The sequence below is a fragment of the Columba livia genome, chromosome 12 (assembly GCF_036013475.1).
Source record: "Columba livia isolate bColLiv1 breed racing homer chromosome 12, bColLiv1.pat.W.v2, whole genome shotgun sequence".
NCBI lineage: Eukaryota > Metazoa > Chordata > Aves > Columbiformes > Columbidae > Columba > Columba livia.
The window spans coordinates 14709521-14731064 of NC_088613.1; the positions used below are offsets into that span (position 1 = coordinate 14709521).

General features: G+C 41.6%; 1 protein-coding gene across 16 annotated transcripts in view; it reads left to right on the forward strand.

The window, feature by feature from the left end:
* The first annotated feature begins 14673 nt into the window (after positions 1 to 14673).
* The window catches only part of HDX (highly divergent homeobox), a 46144-nt gene continuing 39273 nt past the window's right edge, over positions 14674 to 21544 (forward strand). Inside the window, exons 1-4 of one of the 16 annotated variants that reach the window (XM_065077893.1) lie at positions 14677 to 14938; positions 18464 to 18609; positions 21037 to 21200; positions 21346 to 21492. In XM_065077893.1, coding sequence (XP_064933965.1) covers positions 21346 to 21492 — 147 coding nt within the window. In that variant the 5' untranslated portion in view covers positions 14677 to 14938; positions 18464 to 18609; positions 21037 to 21200. The other 15 variants (XM_065077888.1, XM_021282330.2, XR_010475698.1 and 12 more) reach the window with 15 other exon arrangements.

Genomic DNA, 21544 nt, shown 5'->3' on the forward strand with positions numbered 1-21544 from the left:
TAACCTAACATCAAAACATTTGCTGCAGCCTTCACCATGTTTACCTCAGGGAATTTAATACGTGAAGCTTCCTAGACTGCCCTTGATAAGTCTGTGAATGGCTGGTGGATGACACATCGGGTTTAAATGCAGAGCTGGGAGGTTTTGATCCTCTCTGTAGTAATACACTGATATAAGTAAAACACTGAGGATGCAGAGTAAAAAGGTCTCTTCCCTTCAGCCTGTCTCCCCAAATTAACTTGCTTTTGCGTTTAAAGAGACCAAGAGGATGGTGATATGTCCTGTCGTGTTTTCGGGTACATCCCAGCAGCACACTCTTTGCTCTTAACCAGGAGCCTTCACATTAGCAACCAGTTCTCCTCCGGTAATTCACTTGTCAAGACTCTTCCTCCGTTCTCTCCATTCCATACAGTTCCACTCTCTCTTACATGCAATAGGAGGTTTATTTTTAAAGAGCTTGGGAAGCAAACAGTGTCATGTTTTCCTTTTCTCTTAAAAACACACTTGGACAACCTGAAACCATTTTAGAAGGTGACACTACGTGCTCTGATCAAGGAGGGGTAGGTATAAACTAATTACCAAGAACTGGAAAGCTCTAGCTTGTGCTTCAGGGTCAGCTTCCATTGCTGTCTCACTCTCCTGCAGTGACAAATTGCATGAGCTCAGCTCCAAAATAAAGACCTGACATCCAGAAGCCTTGTTTGTACCAATAAGTGTCAGAAACCCCCAGCCGTCTGCAGCTCCTCCCAATCTGTGGTGTCTCCCCCATTCTGTCAAGTGTCTTGACAGGTCTGCAGCCAGATGTCAGAGAAGGACAGCCTCGACAACATATTCAGCCAACAAAGACTATCCCCAGCCCCGCTGTTAAAATCTGTGAATAGGCTTTTCATCTTTCCTTGTTTCAGGGGTCTTCAGCAGTTATAGCAGTTCTTCAAATGCTCTCTAGTTTCTGCTGATAGCCAAGTGATTGAGTGTTTCCTTAGGACCCCTGTCCTCAAGTCCTCAGCACAGCTTTTTTTTCTCAGGTGTCCATGAGGAATCCATCTTCTCTTTCACAGGCTCTTCGGAGTGAGAGGAACCTGCATTTTTAGCTCTTCTCTTAACGGGGCTTGTGTTTTGCCTATAAGAATAATTAGAAATGCTCCCTAATGGCTGCAAGTATCAAAATACCCAAGCCTAAAAAAGGAGAGGAGACTCTTTTAACCCAGATATGACCATAACTGAGCCTTGCCCTTGGAGCCCTGCTACACATCCATCAACAATTCACCATGTCACTGAGTTTTACTATTTTTGTTCCTCAAGCTTCTGTTCGTTTCCCTGTTGAATTCAGCCCACTGGCTGCAGGGCAAAGGTTTTCTCTGAAGGAAAAAATCTCCTGCAGCTCGAGTTGTTGTGGCTTTATTTTTAAGTTCAGCGCAGTTGCAGCAGCAGACATTTCTGGCTACAAAACCTCTCGGTAGGTGGTTAGCACTGCGAGACAGGGCTGTGAAAAGGTGAGACAGACAAGACACCTGTTAAGAACTTGACCCTTATTTCATGGCCCCTGTAGACAAGGCCCTGTGCCTTCTGTCTGGAAGAGCTCGATGGTTTTGGCGATTATTTCACTCTGTTTTCAGACTGGTTTCAGCTTCCAGCCCTCCTGCCTTCTTGGGTCTGCTTTTTATTATTAGGGAGATAAAATATCATGATTGTAGCACAAAAACTTCTCCCTAGGTTTAGCTAAGTCCACGGCTCCTGCTGCTTGACTCAGCTCATCACTCCAGTTCCCACTGACTTCGAACTTGGTACCAATTTCCTTTTTGATTTGGGACGCGTGATGTGAATCCAGAGCCGTGCACAGAGCACCCACAGCAGCAGAGAGGAACAAAAGGTGCTGGCTGACAGCGTCATCCCTCACACCTGCAGCACCAAGCTCAGGTTTAAAAATTTAAGCCATATATTGCAATATTATCTCACTTTTCTTCCTTGTTCTTCCAAGGCTGATCTCGAGATAATAACTTTTCATCACATAAGGTACCCATTTAACATTTTCTTAGTTCTCTGGTGAAGGGGAGTAACCGTGCAGCTGTCATAAATTAATTTGAAAGAGTTAGAAAAAATATTGATTTCACTCCTCTGTCTTAAAACTATTAATACTAGTTTCATCTATTATTTATAAGTTCATTTTGCATTCTAAACTAAAACATACATAATTGCTTATGTTTAATGCTGCCTGCATGTTTTACTGATGAAGTGCCACATTCTCCACTTTTTTGCATCATATCATTTTAATAAATGCCTACATTTCTACAATCATGTATCTTTCTAAGAAAGTTCTTACACCTTTTATATAGCTCACCAATTTTGTTGTATCGCTGCTTTCTTACACTACATCATCATGAAACTTAGCATAACATTTTTCATGTTAATTGAACATTCTGCCGATATATACAGATATTTATAATCTCCTAGGGGAAAAGCTGTTTTAGTGTTTTTTTCACAGCACAATTAATTTTCATATTTTTACTTATTCACAGAAAACACTAGCATTAAAAATAGTATAGGCTGAAAGCTTCGTTGAAAGCTTTTTTCCCCTAGGATTCTAAATGTGTAATACTAAACTGCAAAAGTTGTGGGGTTTTTTGCCATCAAAATACCACCGGCAACAAAACTCTGCAGGAATTGTAAACCACATTCTGGTGATCTTTCCAGCTGTGATCTCAAGAAAAAAAGGATCCTCTGGTGATTTTATAACTTCCTAGTTTCCCATTTGCTGTACTTTTGTCTCCATAGGCTCAGAGTTTCTTTGCAATTTTTGCTTTATTCAAGTTAACTGGGGAAGATTTATCTGGGGCTTGTTTCACATTCATTCAAATGCTTAAAGTAATGTTGTGGAAAGAGCTATCAGGGGCAGTTTTTAGAAATCTAAGACAAATCCTTCGTTTCAACTCCAAATCTCCAAATAAAACACAATTAAAATGTCCAAAAAGAACTCTTCAGAATAAAAATGTAATTTCAAATCTGTACACATGCCAAATCAGGTGTTTTACTGGCGAGGCTCCTTGGCAATACTTCAGCCCATAGTCTCAATAGCTGAAGTCACCTTTTCACAAAAAGAAAACAATCTTTCACAGCCAGTAGTTGGAGACGTCTAATGAAAAGGAAAACTTTATATGGCAATTAATTATGTCAGTGCAATTATTTTTGTAATTGCACTGTATGTTATCTATGTATTTTATCTAAATGCTGCCCAAGTATTTTAAACAGATCATTTGGGAGCTGGAAGCATGGTTTTCTATGTGAATTTTTTAAAGCTTTTATTGTGAGCCATGGGTATAAGTTAAGTGGCTACTGAGGACATGTTCAACGCTGACAGCTGGGCAAAGATATCTGAATGTTTAGGTTCTGGACACTTCCCCAGCGGGTGCAGTGCTGGAGGACGCAGCGTCTGCCGAGAAGGATCCGAACAGCCCACTGGCTGGTCACCCAGCTGCTGCCTGGTTTTTCCAGGCACAAGATCTGACTTTAATCTACTGTTTTGCCAGGATTTGTCAGAGACAAGATTTCAAAAATAGAGTACTGTCTCCTGGTTAAATGACATTTTCTAAAAATATCAAAGCAGACTTATTTTCCAAAGGCTTGCTCATCTCCTCTCTCATTATGCCAGTGCAAACAAGCTACTTTCTCCTCTTATTTCAAATGAGTAGGACATTTGGTTCAACTCCTTCATTTAAGAATAATTTGAAACTTTTCAACACATTTATTTCAACATAAATACATTTTACAAGTACAAAAGGAGATTTTAAGTACTTGTCTGCACAAGCAGTGTGTCTCATAAGAACAGTGTTGTGATATCCTTCCTAAACTGACGGGGTTTTTGGCAACCAGCAATAATCTAGTCATATTGCTGGCTGACAGAAGCATTTTACCTCTTTATACCAAATCCAGATTATTATCCTTGATGAGATTTAGGATGGGTCACTGCCAGCCTAGGCTGTGACCCTGTTTGTCGAGATAGCATTTTCAAATTCTTTAGCTTACCACACATGGATGTCTTCAAAATCTTCCCCAGGAAAATAAAATATTTATGCTAAAAACAAGCATTCCCCTTTACACAGTTTTAGCGGTATCAAATTAATAGCTCTAAAATATGGCTTGATTTTAACCTCGTGTTCTGTGCGCAGCTCTGCCAGTGTAGCACTTATAAAGTGATGCAAAATCTGGGCAAGCGTTCGTGGCACCACAGCTGCCCACCCACTGCCTGAGCTCAGTAAGTCTCAGAGTTCTCTGTTTCAGGAACCGAGAGAACCGTTTTAACCAGAGCCCAAGGGAGCCGTCTCTGCAGCACACACGTGCGACAGGGAGAGGATGGGCAATAGAAAACAATACAGAATTAGATTTCCTTTTTCTAGAACTCAAGTCTTCACCTTTTATGGGCCTGTTGTGCCAGCCTCGTGGTTAAAAAGCAGAAACTACTATTTGAGGTTTCCTTCCTAGTCAGTTGTGGCCCTTCTCTTACAGTCATTTCAGCTGGATCATGTTTTCTTGTTGGCTTAGGAAAATAATATAATTATGTATGAAAAATTATCATAGTAAAGCTACGTTTCTATCCATGAAGAATTTTATTGCCTGGAGTAAAAAATCTTTTGGGCTCATAACTTCTGCTTTTCTTCCTACAGGCATAAAATGATGAGCTGTGTCAGTCTGCATATATTCACGTATTAATACCACTTAAGCAAAGCATAAGGACCTGGTTTGACTTGGAAAGTGGTATGGTAATTAGCTTAAATTTGCAAGAATTTGACTCAATAGGAACAACTTGACATTTAGTTTGAAAGGTCTAAATGTTTCTGTAGAGTTCGGATAACAATATTGCCAGTAAGATATTACTTTCTTTTTTTTTTTTTTTTTTCCCCAAATGACGCTACAAATACAAAAAGTTCATTTGCAAATGTTTACCTAAAATAAAATGACTTACATGAAGGCCTATCAATGCAGCTGACACAGATCCCGATTAAGTCGAATCCCTGGCAATAGAGTCTGCCACAGAAGTTGGGCTATTTGCTTTTCTTGAATCCTCCCTGGCTTTAGAAGCTTTCAAATCTTTCCTAAGCCTTGCTGAAGGGCACAGCTAATTAACCTGGGAATGGTGCTATGCTGCTGCTTTTACAAACTACAATGACATACCTGCACAATATCGAACCATGTCTGTAGATATATCAAGTAGCTCAGGGAAAAATATGTTTGCAGTAGAGCACAAAGCCACCTTTCTACCTGCTTTTTTAAGACATACAAAGGATATCTCTCTTACTGCAAAGCATCAGAGACATACCGTTTGCTGGGCTGTACCTACAACTGATGACAATCATTATTAATTTATTTATTTCCATGCTTTATGCTTCCAAAGCATGTTAGTTCTTCAAGACATTCATGGCCCCACAAACAAAGTGATACTTGACATCTCCTTTGTGGTCTAGTTTGCACGTTGCTGTTAAAAAAACTGTTTCCTCTGAAATTGTAGAAGTATGATATTGTGCTGACCACTGCTTCGCTCTCCGTTTTTTCAATTCCCAGAGTTAGAAATTGATTAGTTAATGGAGCTTAAGCTCCATGGCTTGCAGCACGCTGCACCCTTTCATTAGCTGTGAATCCAAGATAAACACAGTGATTTAGGCCCACAAAGCAAATCCATCAGCTACGTAGCATGACAGGTTGCTTCTGCTCTTGGATCTTTATTGAAATAGACTGCTAACAGCTACTATTTCTTTCGCCATATTATATCAAAAAGCTTGTTTTACTGTTCAGATGATGTGTCAGGGCAGAGTGGAGGTGGCTGCTCCCCGGAGACCAGGAGGCTGGGTGCTCCCCGCAGGGCAGGGTCTCACACCCAGGACCGAGGTGCCTCATGGGGGTGATGGCAAAGGGTCCTGGGCTACAGGGTTGGGAGAAGAAAGATTTCAGAAAGGCAAGAGGATGTAAGTCTTTCTGCTCTTTCCAGGTGCCATTGAACCTTTTCTGATTAAAATTGTTAGTTTAAATGATTTTTTTCTAGTCATTCCAGGTGAGCTAAGACACTGTCATAAATCAGTGCTATCCATCTATCCACACATGTACTCAAATAACCCAAGTTGCTGGATGCTTAATTACAAATACACATTTGTGTGACTTTTCTATTGATATTTTTTGAGAAAAACAGAGGGACAAGCTGACTAACCAGCAGGAGATCATGAGCATTGGTGGTGCTGACCTTACTCTGACTCAAAACTGTTGCATTTGAGCACATGCTGGAAGGGCAAAATACTCCAAACCACAGGTGTCTGTTGCATTTAAGAGTGGCCTGACTACACGTGTCACTGTATATGCCATCGGAAAGGAAGCAATTTACACATCAGTCTCCACATATTGCCATCTGCATGTGCTAGTGTGTTTTTTGAAGGTCTGCATTCATTTAGGAAAAGCCAGTTTGCAGAACGAAATATACGGTAAATAAGACTCCCTTTCACACGGTGCAGAGTTGCCCTGGTTTTATTCACTGCAGAATAAAAAAGCACAACTCATTGTTGCTGACATTGACATACCTAGCAACGTAATGCTGCTTATTTTTACTTACAGTCATTCCAAGTACTACAAAATATTCTCCTAAAATATATGTGATAATAAAAAGGTATCTTAATGAGATTATTGAAACATGAAACCTTTAAATAGGGAATTATTTCTCAAGTTTAACAGTGTTTTTCTGACCCCTGATTCTATTTACTATATGGAAAAAAATAAGGTGGAATGAGAATGAGTGATGAATAATAGTTTTGGATGAAGTGACAGGATTCCTAAGGCACAAGACTTTGGAGACATAATGGATCAAAATGTCCATGTGAGTGTAAAATATGTTATTATTTTATAATCAAACTTATGAAATGCATTAAATACATAATGAAATACATATTTGTCATCAGAAAATACAGTGATTAAGATTAGTTATTGATACTGATAAACACTGATGATTAATATTAATTAAGGTTTCGTAGCTGGAAATTCCCTGGTAAGCAATACATTGATGCTGTCAGGAAACTCAAATTCCCATGGCTCATCTTTTGTGCATTAAACCACAATAAATGCAGTATTTCTGTCATCTAAAATACTGATCGCTTGAATTACAAATGATCACTCCATATGTGAGTTACTCCTGTTTTTTAACACAAAACATCTATTGCCAGCCATTGTTGGGGAGAGGATATTAGGCTAAAAATGCTTTTGATATGATCCAACACATTAATCCTGTGTTTTTCTATTATTATCTTGTTTTAAAAAGGACACGACTCTATTTCTGCACCAAATGCTGCTTTCAGGTGCATCACCACAGCAGCACTATGGATGATAACAAACATGGGTGGCAGTGGCTGTGCCTCTATCTCAAGAAGATTTGGCATCTTGTCTTAACTCCAGGGAGATAAAAAGGCATTTTCTGGATATCATTATTCAAGAAGCAGCATCTATTAGGAGCCCCACAGTACAAACTATATTGCCATTAGATGGATGCAGCGATTGGGAAAAGTATATAACCTTCCGCTCCTCTTAAAAAATCTTCCCTTTAATGTTACATCATTCTGTTTTATCTGAATTGAGATTAAACAAGATTATATGTGTGGAGGAAGTAAAACAGATTGGAAACAATAATGTAGTCCTACCACAAGGAGGATTTCATTTAAAGAGGTTGTTTCAGCAAATAGCGATTAATAGAAAAGCGCCTGCAAAGCTTTGAAATGATTGTCTTCTTTCATGAAACAAGTAATTTGCATTTAAACAAATTCTTCTGTACGTAGATAAAATAAAATGACAGGGTTAGTATAGAGGGAAAATTATTTGGCATCAAACCATCAATACTTCAATTGTGTTGTTATCTGAAAGACAGAGATGGAAGGTTACTTTGTAAACATATTTCTTAATAGGATCATTTTCTAATGAGCGATAGCAGTTTGTGACAAGATTTAATCTTACATACTCTTTTTGCAAAATATATGTGATGCTATGGGATCAAACGAAGCAGGATATTTTATCTACAAAACACAATGGCTCTCTCCCCAGAAGGACACTTCACCTGATATACTTGGTCACACAAAACCTCAGCAATCATGCTGTGCTTTCAGAAATATTCACAAGAAAATAATTTTTGTCAAATAGTTAAGTTTGAAAATGTGTTTTACTATAGACCAGAAGAAAAACCCAAATTCCTGCTATTCTCACAATAAAAAAAATAGTAAACTGAGGAAGTGACAGTTCAGGAAGGATTTAAACACTCTGATTTTGCAGCCTACAAATTGCGTTCTTTCATAGTGTGGAACACGTGCTTTGTAGGACAGTTGTGGGGCAACTGCATTGTGAATTACAGGATGATGCAATGAACGCTGCGATGCTTTGACTTCTCTTGAACCCTCACTGCAAACTGACGGATGGATCAACTGAGCACGGATGGAAATGGTCTCATGGATTTCCTCAGCTCTTAGATTTGCTTGCAGGAATTGATTGTGGTAAACAGGTTTACCATTGCTCTCCCACTTCAAAAAATCTCCTCTGAATCCCTCAGATTCTCACCCTTCTTCTTCAACAGGAATGTGGAGCTACTGAGGAATGCAAGATGCTTTGTACGACTATTTTAGTTGTATTCTTGATCTCATGGCTTTTGTCTTCATCTTTCTTTTCATGATACAATATATTTTAGAATCAGATCTAATCTACATTCTGTCATTTCATTTCTTTCCCCTACTTTGGCTTGTGACAGAGGAGAAAAGTCAGCTTGACTAAATTCAAACAAGATAACAGAACTAGGGAGAAACGTGTGAAGAAACAGGTGGATGATGGATATTTCCTTTATTCCCAAGGACTAAGAACAACCATTGTGCTTATCCTATTTTTAGAGGGGGAAAAAACACTTTTGAGGCCCTTTCAAGGCAGTCAGGGGTACAGAATAAAGGTGAGGAGCCGGTGACAAGGGGGATAGGCATGAGCTTTAGTGGATGTGCCACAAAAGTTAGAAAAGAAGGAGCAGACGAATGTGTGCTTGTGGGAGACCTGAGCAAATGGGAAAAACTGAATCTCTGGAAAAATATTAAACCAATCGAAAGGAGCGCACTGCCTAATCTAGTAAATGCTCTGAAGATTCCAACTCAACATTTTCTCTGTTGCTTTTCCAAAAAATCATGGGAAATAAGAACTGTTTGTGCATCACCTTTAGGTGAATCATTTTACCAATTGAATTTGGGCTTGTAGCGGGGTGTTAAATTACTGAAAGAAGGGCCGTATGGATTTGCCAGGCCGTCTGTACTGATACTTGCTGTCACAAACAGATGTCTGCATGAGCAAGGTGAGAACCATACCCATCTTCTTTTGTTCCATGCATCTCCAGATTGGACTTAGGACACTTCAAGCAGTAGAAGGAAAATTGAGAGAATGATACCATAGGAAAACCGGAGGAATGGAGCAAGTTTCTATAATGTTCTGAAAAGCAATAAGACTCTGAAGAGTTCACTTAAACTAAAAACATACAGCTGCATCCTGGCCTGGACAGCCAAGAAACTAAGTCAGCTAAAGGAAACTGAAGGGCTCCAATAAGATTTACTGCTTGTGTGGTATAAGTTTTTATTACTTTAGAAAATAAATACCCCTCCTTTCAGGAGGTCTGTGATAATGAAGTCTGAAACAGTAGGCTGGTGGATTCTGTACAACAGGCATCACAATCCAGGAGAATATGGGATTAATTTGTAAAGGCTTCTAAGAACAGGTCAATTGCGTAGGCAGGAAAAGAAATGGTGGGTTCCCTCCCTGGTTCTTTGCGTCCTGGTTCTTTACTGGCTTTGTTTTCATTTTTATATTTTGAATTATTTTAACTTTTTCTTTGTACTATAAAACTCTCTATGCTAGGAATATTAATGAGTGGAAGATAAATATTCAATAATTATCTCCCTCTTTTTTTTTCATTTTTGGTGTATAGCATTTTTATACATTCCTCAAGTTCATAATTCTCATGGTTTACTGTATGAAAAATTATCAATGGTAATAAAAATGAAAGGAAACAGCACTCCTGATTTTCATAAAAATATGCCAAGAAATAAAAAAGTGGAGCAAATCCCTAAAACACATACACAACCAGGCTCTTTTTGCAATTTTTTTTTCCACAAGCACCAGCTGTTTTTTGCACACTAGCGGAAGGGACATACTTGCAGATGCAGTTTATGGGAGCTTTGTTTATACACTGAGTGAGGATTAACAACTAATTTTAATTAATGTGGCAAAACCAAGTTCAAAGAAGACGTAAAATTTGTAAATCTCGTAAGGCTACTAATTCTGTCTGCATTCTTAGGTGCAGAAAAGGTGCTGCGTGGAATTTTCCATCTTAACATTTTTACTAAGTTTTACATAGTGTAATCCTTCCTCCATCACTCTTTCACAAGGAACCTCCTGATTTAGCAGATCTTTAACTACACCCCTGTGGCTCCCAATCTTTAATGTGTCTTTACAACCTTTCTGTAAAACAGACAAATTGCATCGTTGTCATTTCAAGTGTTCATCAAGCAAGAAATCTGTGGAAGAGCCAGCAACTAAACCAAAGGACTTGTTTTTTGGAGCGACCTACACCGGCGCAATGCCAACAGCAGCAATCCAAAAAGAGCAGCATCCACGCTTTGATGGAAACAAGTAAATTAACAACAGGCAACTTGGATTTCACAAGAATAAATAATGTCAAACTGATCTAACTTTCCTTCGTGAGCCTTGTGGAGACATGAAGCTGTAAATATTATATATCTTGACTTTAGCCAGGCTTTTGGCATGGTCAGATGCAACGTTCTTGTAGCGAAGCTGGGGAAACAAAGCATAAGAACTGGCTGAGGAACTCTGCTCAGAAAACTCTTATACTTTTGTGACGAAGGAGCAAGTGGGGCTTTTTCTTTGGTCAGCCTTGAGCCTGAAGTTTAGGAAATCTGTTCTGAGGGTTGAACTTATTAAAGATTCAGAAGGAATATGAGCAAAAATTTCATAATGGGAGGATGTTCAAGCACTAGATTAACTGTAGGGTTTTCAAGATTGGATTCTCCTATACAGTTACCAAAGCATGAGTTCAATGCTGTTCTCTTTTGGGGACGAATGGACAGATCCAATGAGGTGAGGTCCCTTTTTGGCTGATGCTATTTAATTACATGATTTAATGCCTTACAGCAACGTCACAGGCAAATTACTCATTTGAAATCAGGCAACATCACACGAAATTGCAACACAAATTGCTGGTGAGAAGTCCTTGTGCTCCTTTCCACCCCACTTTCACCCTTCCCCAAAACACCACTGACCTGTCAGGTCACCCTCAGGTCTAGCTTTGAGACTTTTTCTCTAAGGCATCACCAGAGTAACAGCATAATGAATTGAGTGAAGCTGTCCTAAGAGAAGTTTCTGTTTAGTGGATTGGTTTTGCCTCATTGCCTTTCTTAGTGTTTTCTAGATTGAACAGAAAGCCTAGAAATGGAAGTAGCAGCCATTGCTCTAAACTGCATGGCCAAAATTGTTCAGGTTCATTGCCTGGGGTCACACGTCAGCTCCTCTGCTCTGGGGCGTCGTTACAGAGACCTCTCTTACCTACCCGATATGCTAAAAACCTGAAAATGGGATGAACTGCTGGAAAAAGGTGAAGATCTTGGTACATGATAAGAATTCTGTGATTTTATAGTTGGGTTCCCAACTGTGGAATAGGAAACAGGGCTCTTGACCTGTTCCGCATCCCCTGTGGGGATGGTGAACTGGGGATACCCACGCACAGTGCTGGTATTTGTGAGAAAGGCTTTCTCCACCACGCAGAAGCAGTAACCCATACTGAGCTAAGTAACTAATAGTAAGCTGAGCTAATTAGTTTAATGAGCTAATACAAAGTAGCTACATCAGAGAGTCTCGCTTTGATGCTAATTCCCTCATGTAAGGAGTCCTTTTATGTCCCGGGCTACTGTTTAAACCACTGGACCAATTTGCCAGCCCCTGTTAATTTAAATCTGTTATTAATGAATGAGAAAACATGTGGATCTGGTTGCAGTAGAAGAATATTTGTTTTATTTCATCCTGCTGTGGTTTTTCCTTCAAGGTTTGTCTCATTGAGAGGCAATACCAGGGAAGGAAGTAAATAATGTGAAGTTCTTTCTGGAGCTTGTTCCACTGCTGCGAACAGCAGCAGTGTTTTTAACCTATACATTCATTTTACTCTTCTGTATTGTAAAGTATGTATTACTGAGCACAGCTCTTCCACCTGCACCTATCATGACCATGAATATATTTTTTCACAGTTCCTTTACCTCTTTTTTCTTTCAATATTCTTCTTGCTGGATATAGATATTTCTTAAGCTCTTAGTCTTGGCTTTTATACTGAAACAAATTCCTGTTACTGTGATCTATAAACCTTTTATGTGGTCACAAGTCTGCACACTGCTTTCTTTGATAACTTAAATACACACCTGATGTCTCCTTTAAGAACAATTCTATCACTTTTTTGATATAAACTATAAAAAAGAACCTGTGAGCCCATTGTTAGTCAGATAAGAGCCCTTGAAATATTTCTATTATTCAACATTTTAAAAGAGTTTAATAAGCTATATTTTATCAAACATCACTGTAGCTTTTTCAAAGGATTTTAGAGAGAATGTCTCACCATTTTTGTTTCCCAGCCCCCAGATAATGCAAGAAGAAAGTGTACCAAAATTCTCTGGAGTCATTCCATCACGAATTCCAAACCACTGTTTTCTCTAGAAGTGGTGTAGGGTTTTTATGGTCGCTCTATTTAATTTTTACAAGGTGAGTGTGGACGGCACACAGAGAAAGGGAAGATATTTAGGGAAAGAAGCCGCATAGTACAAGATTTAGGGTTTAAAACACATGGACCATCCATAAATTCCTGTTATTAAAGTCAAGGTGTTTACTGCTATGTCTAACCCAATACTCTTGGGGCTGCTACCCAAAGGGATTCCCTCTCCTCATCCTCAGCTGCTTCCTCACGCTGGTTTTCTGTGCTGGATTGAGCAACTGTGCTGCACCAATGGGCTGAGCCATTACATAACCAGTCCCAGCCAGAAAAACACCATCTTTTCAGCTGGCCCAGCTCCTTCATCCAGTTCCTTCTGCACCACATGATCACTGCAGGAGACATAAAGGAAATACCATACCAACATACCTGGTATATTATCCTAATTTGCCAGAAGTAGGTGGAGATCTCAACATCAGCTACACCAGGAGAGTTGTGCATTCAGACTGGCACTTTACGGCAACAATTCAGGAAATCCAAGATCTTTAGTTCAGATTAAGCTTTATTAATTGACTGATTGACTTTCCAGAGTAGTGAAGAAAATGTAATTACAATGTCGACAGAACATGAACTACTATTCAACTACTAAAGGATGCTCTAGAAGGATGTATTTTATTTGTGGATTACATCATTCAACACATCTTGCTTTCTTGTGTGGAAAACCATAGAAAAAACTTCAGGTGGTGAGAAACAGAGTTAAATGTCAGAAGTCTGTGCTAAAATCTTTAAACAATATACTTACCATAATGTTAAAATACACATTGTGCACTTTTCTCCTCCCTGCCTAAAAATAACCAGTAGCAATTATTTTATTTCAGTCCTGCAGAAATGTTTACCAGTAGTTCTGATTCAAGTCATTACACAAAATTAATTGCCTGTTTTAATATTTTAGCATTGCAATTTATAGTGTAAACTATTCAGGATAGGGACATGGCATATCTAGAGGCTTTGTAATTAACACAATGAGGCCTCAAATCTGATTCAGACTTCTTAGTGCTCCTACAGCTGAGCCAATAAATCATGATTTTACATGATTTCTATCACATAATCCATCAGTAGGGATGAATAGTATTGAACTTCTCGCTTGTTCATTAACGGGGTTTCTTTTTGGATGGGAAACCCAGCCTGACTGAGGGCTGGCTTCGATACACCTGGTTGTATTGTGCACTCCTGTAGTAACACAGTGTTACGAGCCTGTAGTAGTTTGTGTTGTGGTGCTTGTACAACCACAGCGTGCGGACAAGACACAGGCGAGGAGGCATCCGGCCTCCACAAGGGGACGAGTCTGTGCTGCCCACCTGAAGAGATGGACATTTCCTTTCTTCTGAGACCAAACGCATTCGCCCCAAGCAATAAAAAGTTTATTTCTTGACTGCTGTGAGCTTCACGTAATTGAAATCCTGACCCTTCCTGGAGCTTTTCAGATTTTACCAGAAACACCTACTTGCCTGCCGAGAGCAGCAGGATAAAAAGGTTGTAAAACATGGTACATTTTATTTAGTTTACTATTCAAGAAGCATTTGGACAACGCCCTCAGACACATGGTGTGAATTTTGGGATTGTCCTGAGCAGAGACAGGAGTCGGACTCGATGAACCTGGTGGGTCCCTTCCAACTCAGGGCATTCTTTGAGTTTATTTCCCTCTGAAAAGGCGGGTGTCTCCTCACATGCCCACCACCCCCGGCCCACCGGCGGGGCTGCGGGACGGCCCGGTGACCTCGGCAGCGCCTCGGGGCAGGTGAGCGGGAAGGGCGGCACAGCCGGGGCCGTGAGGGAGCCGGGGGCTGCGCGCGGAGGCGGCCCCGCCGCGGAGGGCCCGGGGGACAGCCCGGCCCCGGCCCCGGCCCCGGCCCCGCCCGCCGCTCCCCGCGCTGAGCGGCCGCTCCCCGGCGCGGCCCCTCGGCCCGCGCTGCCCGCAGCGCGCGCCCCCCCGGGCTGGGGGGCGGGGGCGAGCGCTGTCCCGGCCGGCGCTGATCTCACGCTGCCATTGGCCGCTGTCTGCGCTGACGTCACGATCATGATGAGAATTAATGATCGGAGGCGCTGATTTCATTGTGTGACGCCGGGACCGACCCAGCCGAAACCGGCTGAATCCGGAGCCCCGAGCCCCCCGCGCCAGCCCCGCACAGCACGGTAAGCCCGGCAAGCCCGGCGCGCCGCGCGGGGGCGGGGGGCGGGCATCAGTGGTCCCGGGGGGGGCGGCTGGGTCCCCGGCCGCGGGGGACAAGGCGGGCGGGGCGGAGGAGGATGATGATGATGATGATGATGATGGTGGTGATGATGATGATGATGATGGTGATGATGCCACAGGACCGGCGGCCCGGCGGTGGGGGAGGGCGGCCGCGCGGGCTCACGGCTGCCGAGCCGCCTCGGGCGCGCATGCGCACTGCGCCTCCCCGGGGGGCCCCCGCACAGGCAGGCGCTGGGCGCCCGCTGCCGACGCTGTGCGCATGCGCACGGCGCGCCGCTGAGGAGGTAGGGGGAGCGGGGCTACGAGCGCTTGCGCCGGTTCGGTTGCACTGCGCCTGCGCGCGTCGCCGCCGCGTGAACGGGTTGGGGCGGGGGCCCGCTGGAGAGAGCGCGTGCGCGCTGCTGCGCGTGCCCCGCGCGGCGGCTGAGGCGGCAGCGCCGGGGGAGCGCTGGGGCTTCCCCGCGGGTTCCCCGCGGGGCCGGGCCGGGCCGGTCACGTCACCAGGGGGCTTTTATCTCCAGTTTCCGCTTCCTTGAGCTGTGAGCCCCTCCTTGCCCCCGGGTCAGTGCAGGGGTAGGGCTTGAGGCCGGGCTGGTGGAGTTGAAGGCTTTGAGGGGGCAGCTGGGGAGGGGTGAGAGGAAAGCTCGTCGCTGCCTCATGGTGTGAGGCCTGCGAGCCCCACACAGGGACAGCAGTAGGGGGTTGTTACACAACGGTTCAAGCCTTGTTTCCCCTCAGGACTTACACCTCTCAAAGGTCGTGTTGGCCCTATTTCAGTGCCAAACACAGCCAGTCATGGTGGCACTTGAATGGGGTGTCCTTTTCCTGTCACATTTTAGTTCTCAAGTATTTGAAAGGTAACGAGGAGGAAGAAACATGCTGGCTGTGCAGTTTGTGGGGAGTTGGTGGTGCCAGGAGATGTCTCACCTCTGGGCAATCTTGTGTTGTACATGAGGTTGCCCCATTCCAGGGAATAGCAAGAAACCCCAACCCTGTCCCCCTGCGTTGGGTTAGCATGGGGCTTCTGATATTCTAAGTAAGATCACATGTAACTAACCAAAAGTACTTCTCTATCCTCCTAACTGGAGTGTTGAAGCGGGTTACGTTTTCAGAGTAAAACTGCATTTTAGTACTCCTTTCCTTTTTTCTGACATAGGTCTTAAAAATGCTTGTGTACATGCTTAAGTTAAAACATGTGGCTAATCCAGCTGAAGTCAGAAGTGTCAGTTGCATGAGTAAAACAGGATGGGTTGCATACGCCTGCAGGGTTGTGGTTGTAGGTTATTAGTAAGTTACTGAGAGCTGTCTAATTTGTCCCTAATAAAGGGCTGAATTTTGTAGGTAGAACTGTAATACAATGTTACAAATGCTGTATGCAGTGGAGAAGGAAGCAACTGCGCTGTGAGTCATAGATATTTAAAAGTAGTTTTACAAGCTGGTCTGTGTATTACACTTACAGTCGTGTAGTTGTAACTATTTTGGCCTGTGTAGGAAGGAGGCAGTAACCTACAAATTCAAATTATTGAACGTTGTTGCTTTATATACATCCAGTGTCTCCACACATGGTGTGTAGTTTGGGGGCTGGTTGGTTGTTTTCTTGCTGTTTGGGGTGTGCAAAAAATCATGTGCATTTGGGACATGGCGAGTGAATTAGGTGATCTCTGGTACAGTTCAGGTTTCTGAAGCTCTAGTAGTAGCCTCACTGATGCAGTCTGGTTTTATTTATGTATATAGTATCTTATTTTAGTTACAGTTTTGTCTCAGGTTTATGTTGGCACAGAGTTTTTTTTAATTTGTACCAATGGAGGTCTGTGGAGGGAAATGAAATAAATTGAGGAGCGTGCTGATTTTCATATTGTACCGGTTGTGGATGGTCAGGCTAAAACAGTAATAGGCTTACAGACTTTTATAAAGTAACTTTTTTTCCAAACAAGTGCATGTTTGGTGCTGAGTCTAAAAAAACCCGCCTCTCAGGAACTGCTTGTTCCCTTTATCACTGTGTGTTAATCCCTGCCAGTTTTATAGTGGTTTATCCTGTAAAGATTTCTACACTTAGTTACTTTGCGGTGGCTTGTACTCTGAGTGAATTTTCTTTTTTATTAATTATAATTTCACATACAAGGCTCTTTTCTGTTACTGCTTGAATGGAGAAGAGTATAATTTTTATTTCCTGTTTTTAGATTAATTAGTATTAATGTAGTATGCTATAAAGAATCACCTTGCAAGTAAGTTTACTTGGTTCAGCGATCTTAATATTTAGAGACTTTTTGACACTAAGGCTATAATGCTGTACACTACAGGCAGAATTTAGACCACAGAATTTTTTTTTTTCCTTCTTGTGCTGCTTTTTTTGTCTTTTTTTTTGCCTCCAGGTCTTTCAAGTAGTCAATGCAGAACAGCTAATTAACTCTTGAATTTATTTTCGTTTTACATAAATTCACTGACACAGCATTATTCCTATTTTCTTATTGTTGTTCTTTCTTTTGTGGTGCTCCTTGACACCAAGTTATTTTCATTAGTTTCTAAAAATACATCTCTGGGCTTCACCAGGTCTCCCTGGAGAGATTGTTAATTTTGGCAGTTGAATAAAGTAACTGGAGTGGAAGGACTGGGCATTTCAGGCAAACACGTGGGATAAGTCTTACATCAAGTACCTGTTTCATGAAGCAAATATTCTATGTGAGGAGCAAACTTGGCTTTGGTTCTTCCTTGTTCTCCCCTCTCCACTTGTGCTCGCTCCTGCCACAGCAGGGGAAGGAAGGTGGATACTGTGGAAAAAGCTGGTCAACCAGCTAAAGAAGTCTGAAGAAGCTGATCTGTAAGAAGAACCTTCATCTCGACTGAGGAGAAGCCAGCGTGACGGGTCACAGTGTGTTGGTGCGATTGTCTTTCATGAGGCTCATGCGCAGAAACTGAAGGGCATGGAGTTCCTGCCTTCATTCTCATCGCTTCCCAGACTCCATCTCTCATGTGTCCCCAGCCCCTGACTTTGCACTTAGACTACATTTACATCTCCTTGACCACTACACACAGCAAACGGGTTCTTCTGCTACTGTGATTTTTAATTTTTTTTTTTTTCTTTATATTCAGTTTAGAAAGGGAATGAGGAACAACACATCTGTCTTGATAGGTTTACAAAAGGCTGAGGAGTAGGAGGCTGCCTAAGTGGAAAGTTGAATGATGTTAGTTAGCCAAGGACACACAGCAGGGTTGTAGGAAGTACTGCTTTTTCATTTGTCATAGATTGTTCTCTGCACTGTTGCGTAGAAAGTAAGATACTTGGCCAAAACTACCTTATTTATTTTCAGAACAGGCAGGTGTTGAATCTTTAAAAATACTGCTTTGCCACCCGTATCTTTTATTGAAGTGAAAAAAAGACTGGTTCATGGAATTTCAGTTTGCATATTGCTTTGCCTGAATTTAATAAATTTCACAGAGTTAGTTTTTGTAATAAACTCTCTTTTCAGTGCCAATGTATTGCCAACCAGCTGGACACCTGGCTTACCAAAAGCTTAACTGCATGTTTTCTGAGTTTGGCAAGTCAAGATCAAAATGAAATTATGATAAAAATCCGTGTCCATTTCTAACTTGGAATCTGAGATTCAAGACAAAGGTGAGAAATCCTGAAGAAACTGGACTGCTTCATAGGTACACAAGTTGGGGAAAAGGAGTTTATTTCCTTTGAAGGTACTGCGATTGTTCTAAATAATACTGAGTCCACTATGAAAGTGTGTGACCTACTGATTCACTTGATACTAATAGCAGTAGTAACACTTGGTAATGTCAGCACTTTGTAAGTTCTCTCTCATTTCTATGTATTTCCACTGAGCACCAGGGATCTCCCATATTAGAGAAAATGCAAGAATATCTGAAGTGCACTTGACTGGACTTCAAGGTAGAAGCTACTAAAGAATCTTACAAGTGTTTTGCCTGGCAAGCATAGTTTACAAGTGATTAAAAGAGAATGCAAAAATGAGATGTTTATTAAACCAGACCATGACCTCTCTTGAGCTTAGCTAGGCCAAGTCTCTCAGGCAATGCATATGAGGTTATCTGAAGATCAAAAGAATATTATCTTGTGATTGGAGGAGTCTTTATTGCAGTTGATGAGCTGTTTGGAGAGCATGCTGCTTTTTGCTGAGCCTATGTATAGAACTGCTGAAGCTATTGGATCATGGGCATCATCTGGATCTGGAAAGATAGAAGGTTCATAACTATTTCTGATGAGGTCATTTGTGGGCACTGATCTCAACTAAATAACACAGGACCACTGGTACTGAAAGAACAGTAGGCACAAAAGTGTAAGCTGAGTCCTGCCGGTTGTGCAGGAGGAAAAGAACACGTGTTGATTTTGTGATTCTTCTAAGAACAGCATAAATCAACTGGTGGCTGCATTGTCATGCATATCCACATGGGCGATCTGAAGTCTGTTCTTAATTTCATAAAGTAGATTTTTATTAACTTTATTGATTTGTTAATGGGCTAATAATTATCTCTTCTGTTGCTTGCTATAAATTTCTTTAAACAGCAGAGTATTCAGAGCAAGAGTCTCCTTTGCCCAGCTCTGACTTTGACTGAACACACGTTCTGGGGGAGGCACCACTTGGGCAAAGCCTGATTTGTAATGCAGCTGGTAGTGCTGCGTTTACAAATGCACTGGAGTGAGAGGGTAAATAAGAACTAGGAACAGAGTTTAAAATGCGGATGAAAAGTCATCTTCTGTTTTAAGTATTATTGAAAACTGTAATTTTTACAACTGGGTAGTTAGTGATTTTTTCTACCGCCTATTGACATATGGAGGAAAGTAAACTCCGAAGTGAGAGCTCTGACCTACAAGCATTGTACTCCAAATTCTGGATATTCGTCTTCACTCTACATCAGTGAGTTTTCTGATCACAGTGGGATGAAGAGGAGAGAGTTTGGTGACATGAGTAGGTGGTGAGTGAGTGGATTTGGGCAGGGAGTCTGAAATTGGATGTTGTCCTGTTGTATATGGTGCTTTTCCTTCATAGAGGCCTGTTGAAGTCTAATATCTGTTACCGTTATGTAGGATAATGATCTTGATTATAATAATGTGAAAGGAGTTGGGTGTCTGCTCATGCTTTTGAGCTCTTAATTTTATTTGCTCTGAACTCAAAGCAGTTCTTGTGCAAAGGTTAAATATATTGCTGCTCTTCTTTCCATCAGAAATTTCCAAACACAATAACTAAAAGCTTTGTAGCTACAAAGGGTTCCCCTGTTCCTTTTATTTTCCTGCAAGGTGATGGTGTGGTTTCTCATTCTTTAGCTTGTTCTGCGTTATTTTGATACATGTGCTGAAAGTGATAAAAATCGCTTGTGGCTGGTCACCTTTTTCTTCTTTCCAAGACACAAAGTTTGATGTAGGTTTTTTCTGGCCAGCACTTGGCTTGTCTCAGCTGGCAGCCTCCTGTTTGGGACAAAATAAGGCCCTGTTCTTGGAATCCTGTGGTGCTGGGGCTCTTTTCTTACATATAACCAGAGGATTATATTTGCCTGCATAGACCAAATAACAAGAGCGTAAAACTTCAGTTTGTGATTAGGGAGTCTGTTCTGTGCTTGGTAACAGTCAGCTGTTTGCCTGTTCCAAGCCAGCCTGATTTAGAGCCTCAGGATACAGTTTCACAGTAGCTTGAACCTTTCTAGACACAGGCTGGGATTTGGGTGGTCCCTCCATGTTAATATTAGTGCACTAACATCACAGTGGGCTGGATGACCAGAATGGCCTCAAACCCTTCTCTCTTTTTGTTTGTTTGCCTTCAGTCCTGGTCATTGATCTTTGACTTTGCAGCTGGGAAGCGCTGGTGCTGACACAGCGGAGGAGTAGCATGACCGGCCATAAGGGAGTGCAGGATTTGCTGAACTCAGAGACTGTGGAAACTTTACTCGTGCCAAACAGTCACCTTTGCTTTATCTCAAATTTTGTCTCTTTTCTTGGCAGGGGAGGGGAAACAAACCTGCCCATACTGTTCGAGCCGCTGGTGTTATTCTGTTTTGCCTAATGCCTTTTTTTTTTTTTAAGGGAGAAACTTTGTCTGAAACTAGAGGCTCTTGGACTTAGCAACGCAATGTGATATTTATTTATGAAAGGCTGTCAGTGTTGTTCCAAACATGTAGTTCACCTGTTCAACTTGAGTCCCTCACAAAGGAATCACTATTGCTGACTGTAACAGGGTTTTTTGGAAAGTAAGTAAAAGTGTTGGTAAAGTACTCCATAAAGAAAACAAGTCAACACTTAGCCTTATCACAATAAACATAAATGAGAGCCTGTGCATTCTACAAGTATTACAGTTTTTATACAAATTTTCAGAGTATCTTCTTTTATTTTTAGATGAATCTGCGTTCTGTATTTACTGTAGAACAACAAAGGATATTACAGCGTTATTATGAAAATGGAATGACAAATCAAAGTAAAAATTGCTTTCAGCTCATATTACAGTGTGCACAAGAAACTAAACTGGACTTCAGTGTAGTCAGGGTAAGTACTGAGGCCTTCCAAATTTGTATGTTAAACTTGCACACATTCATTT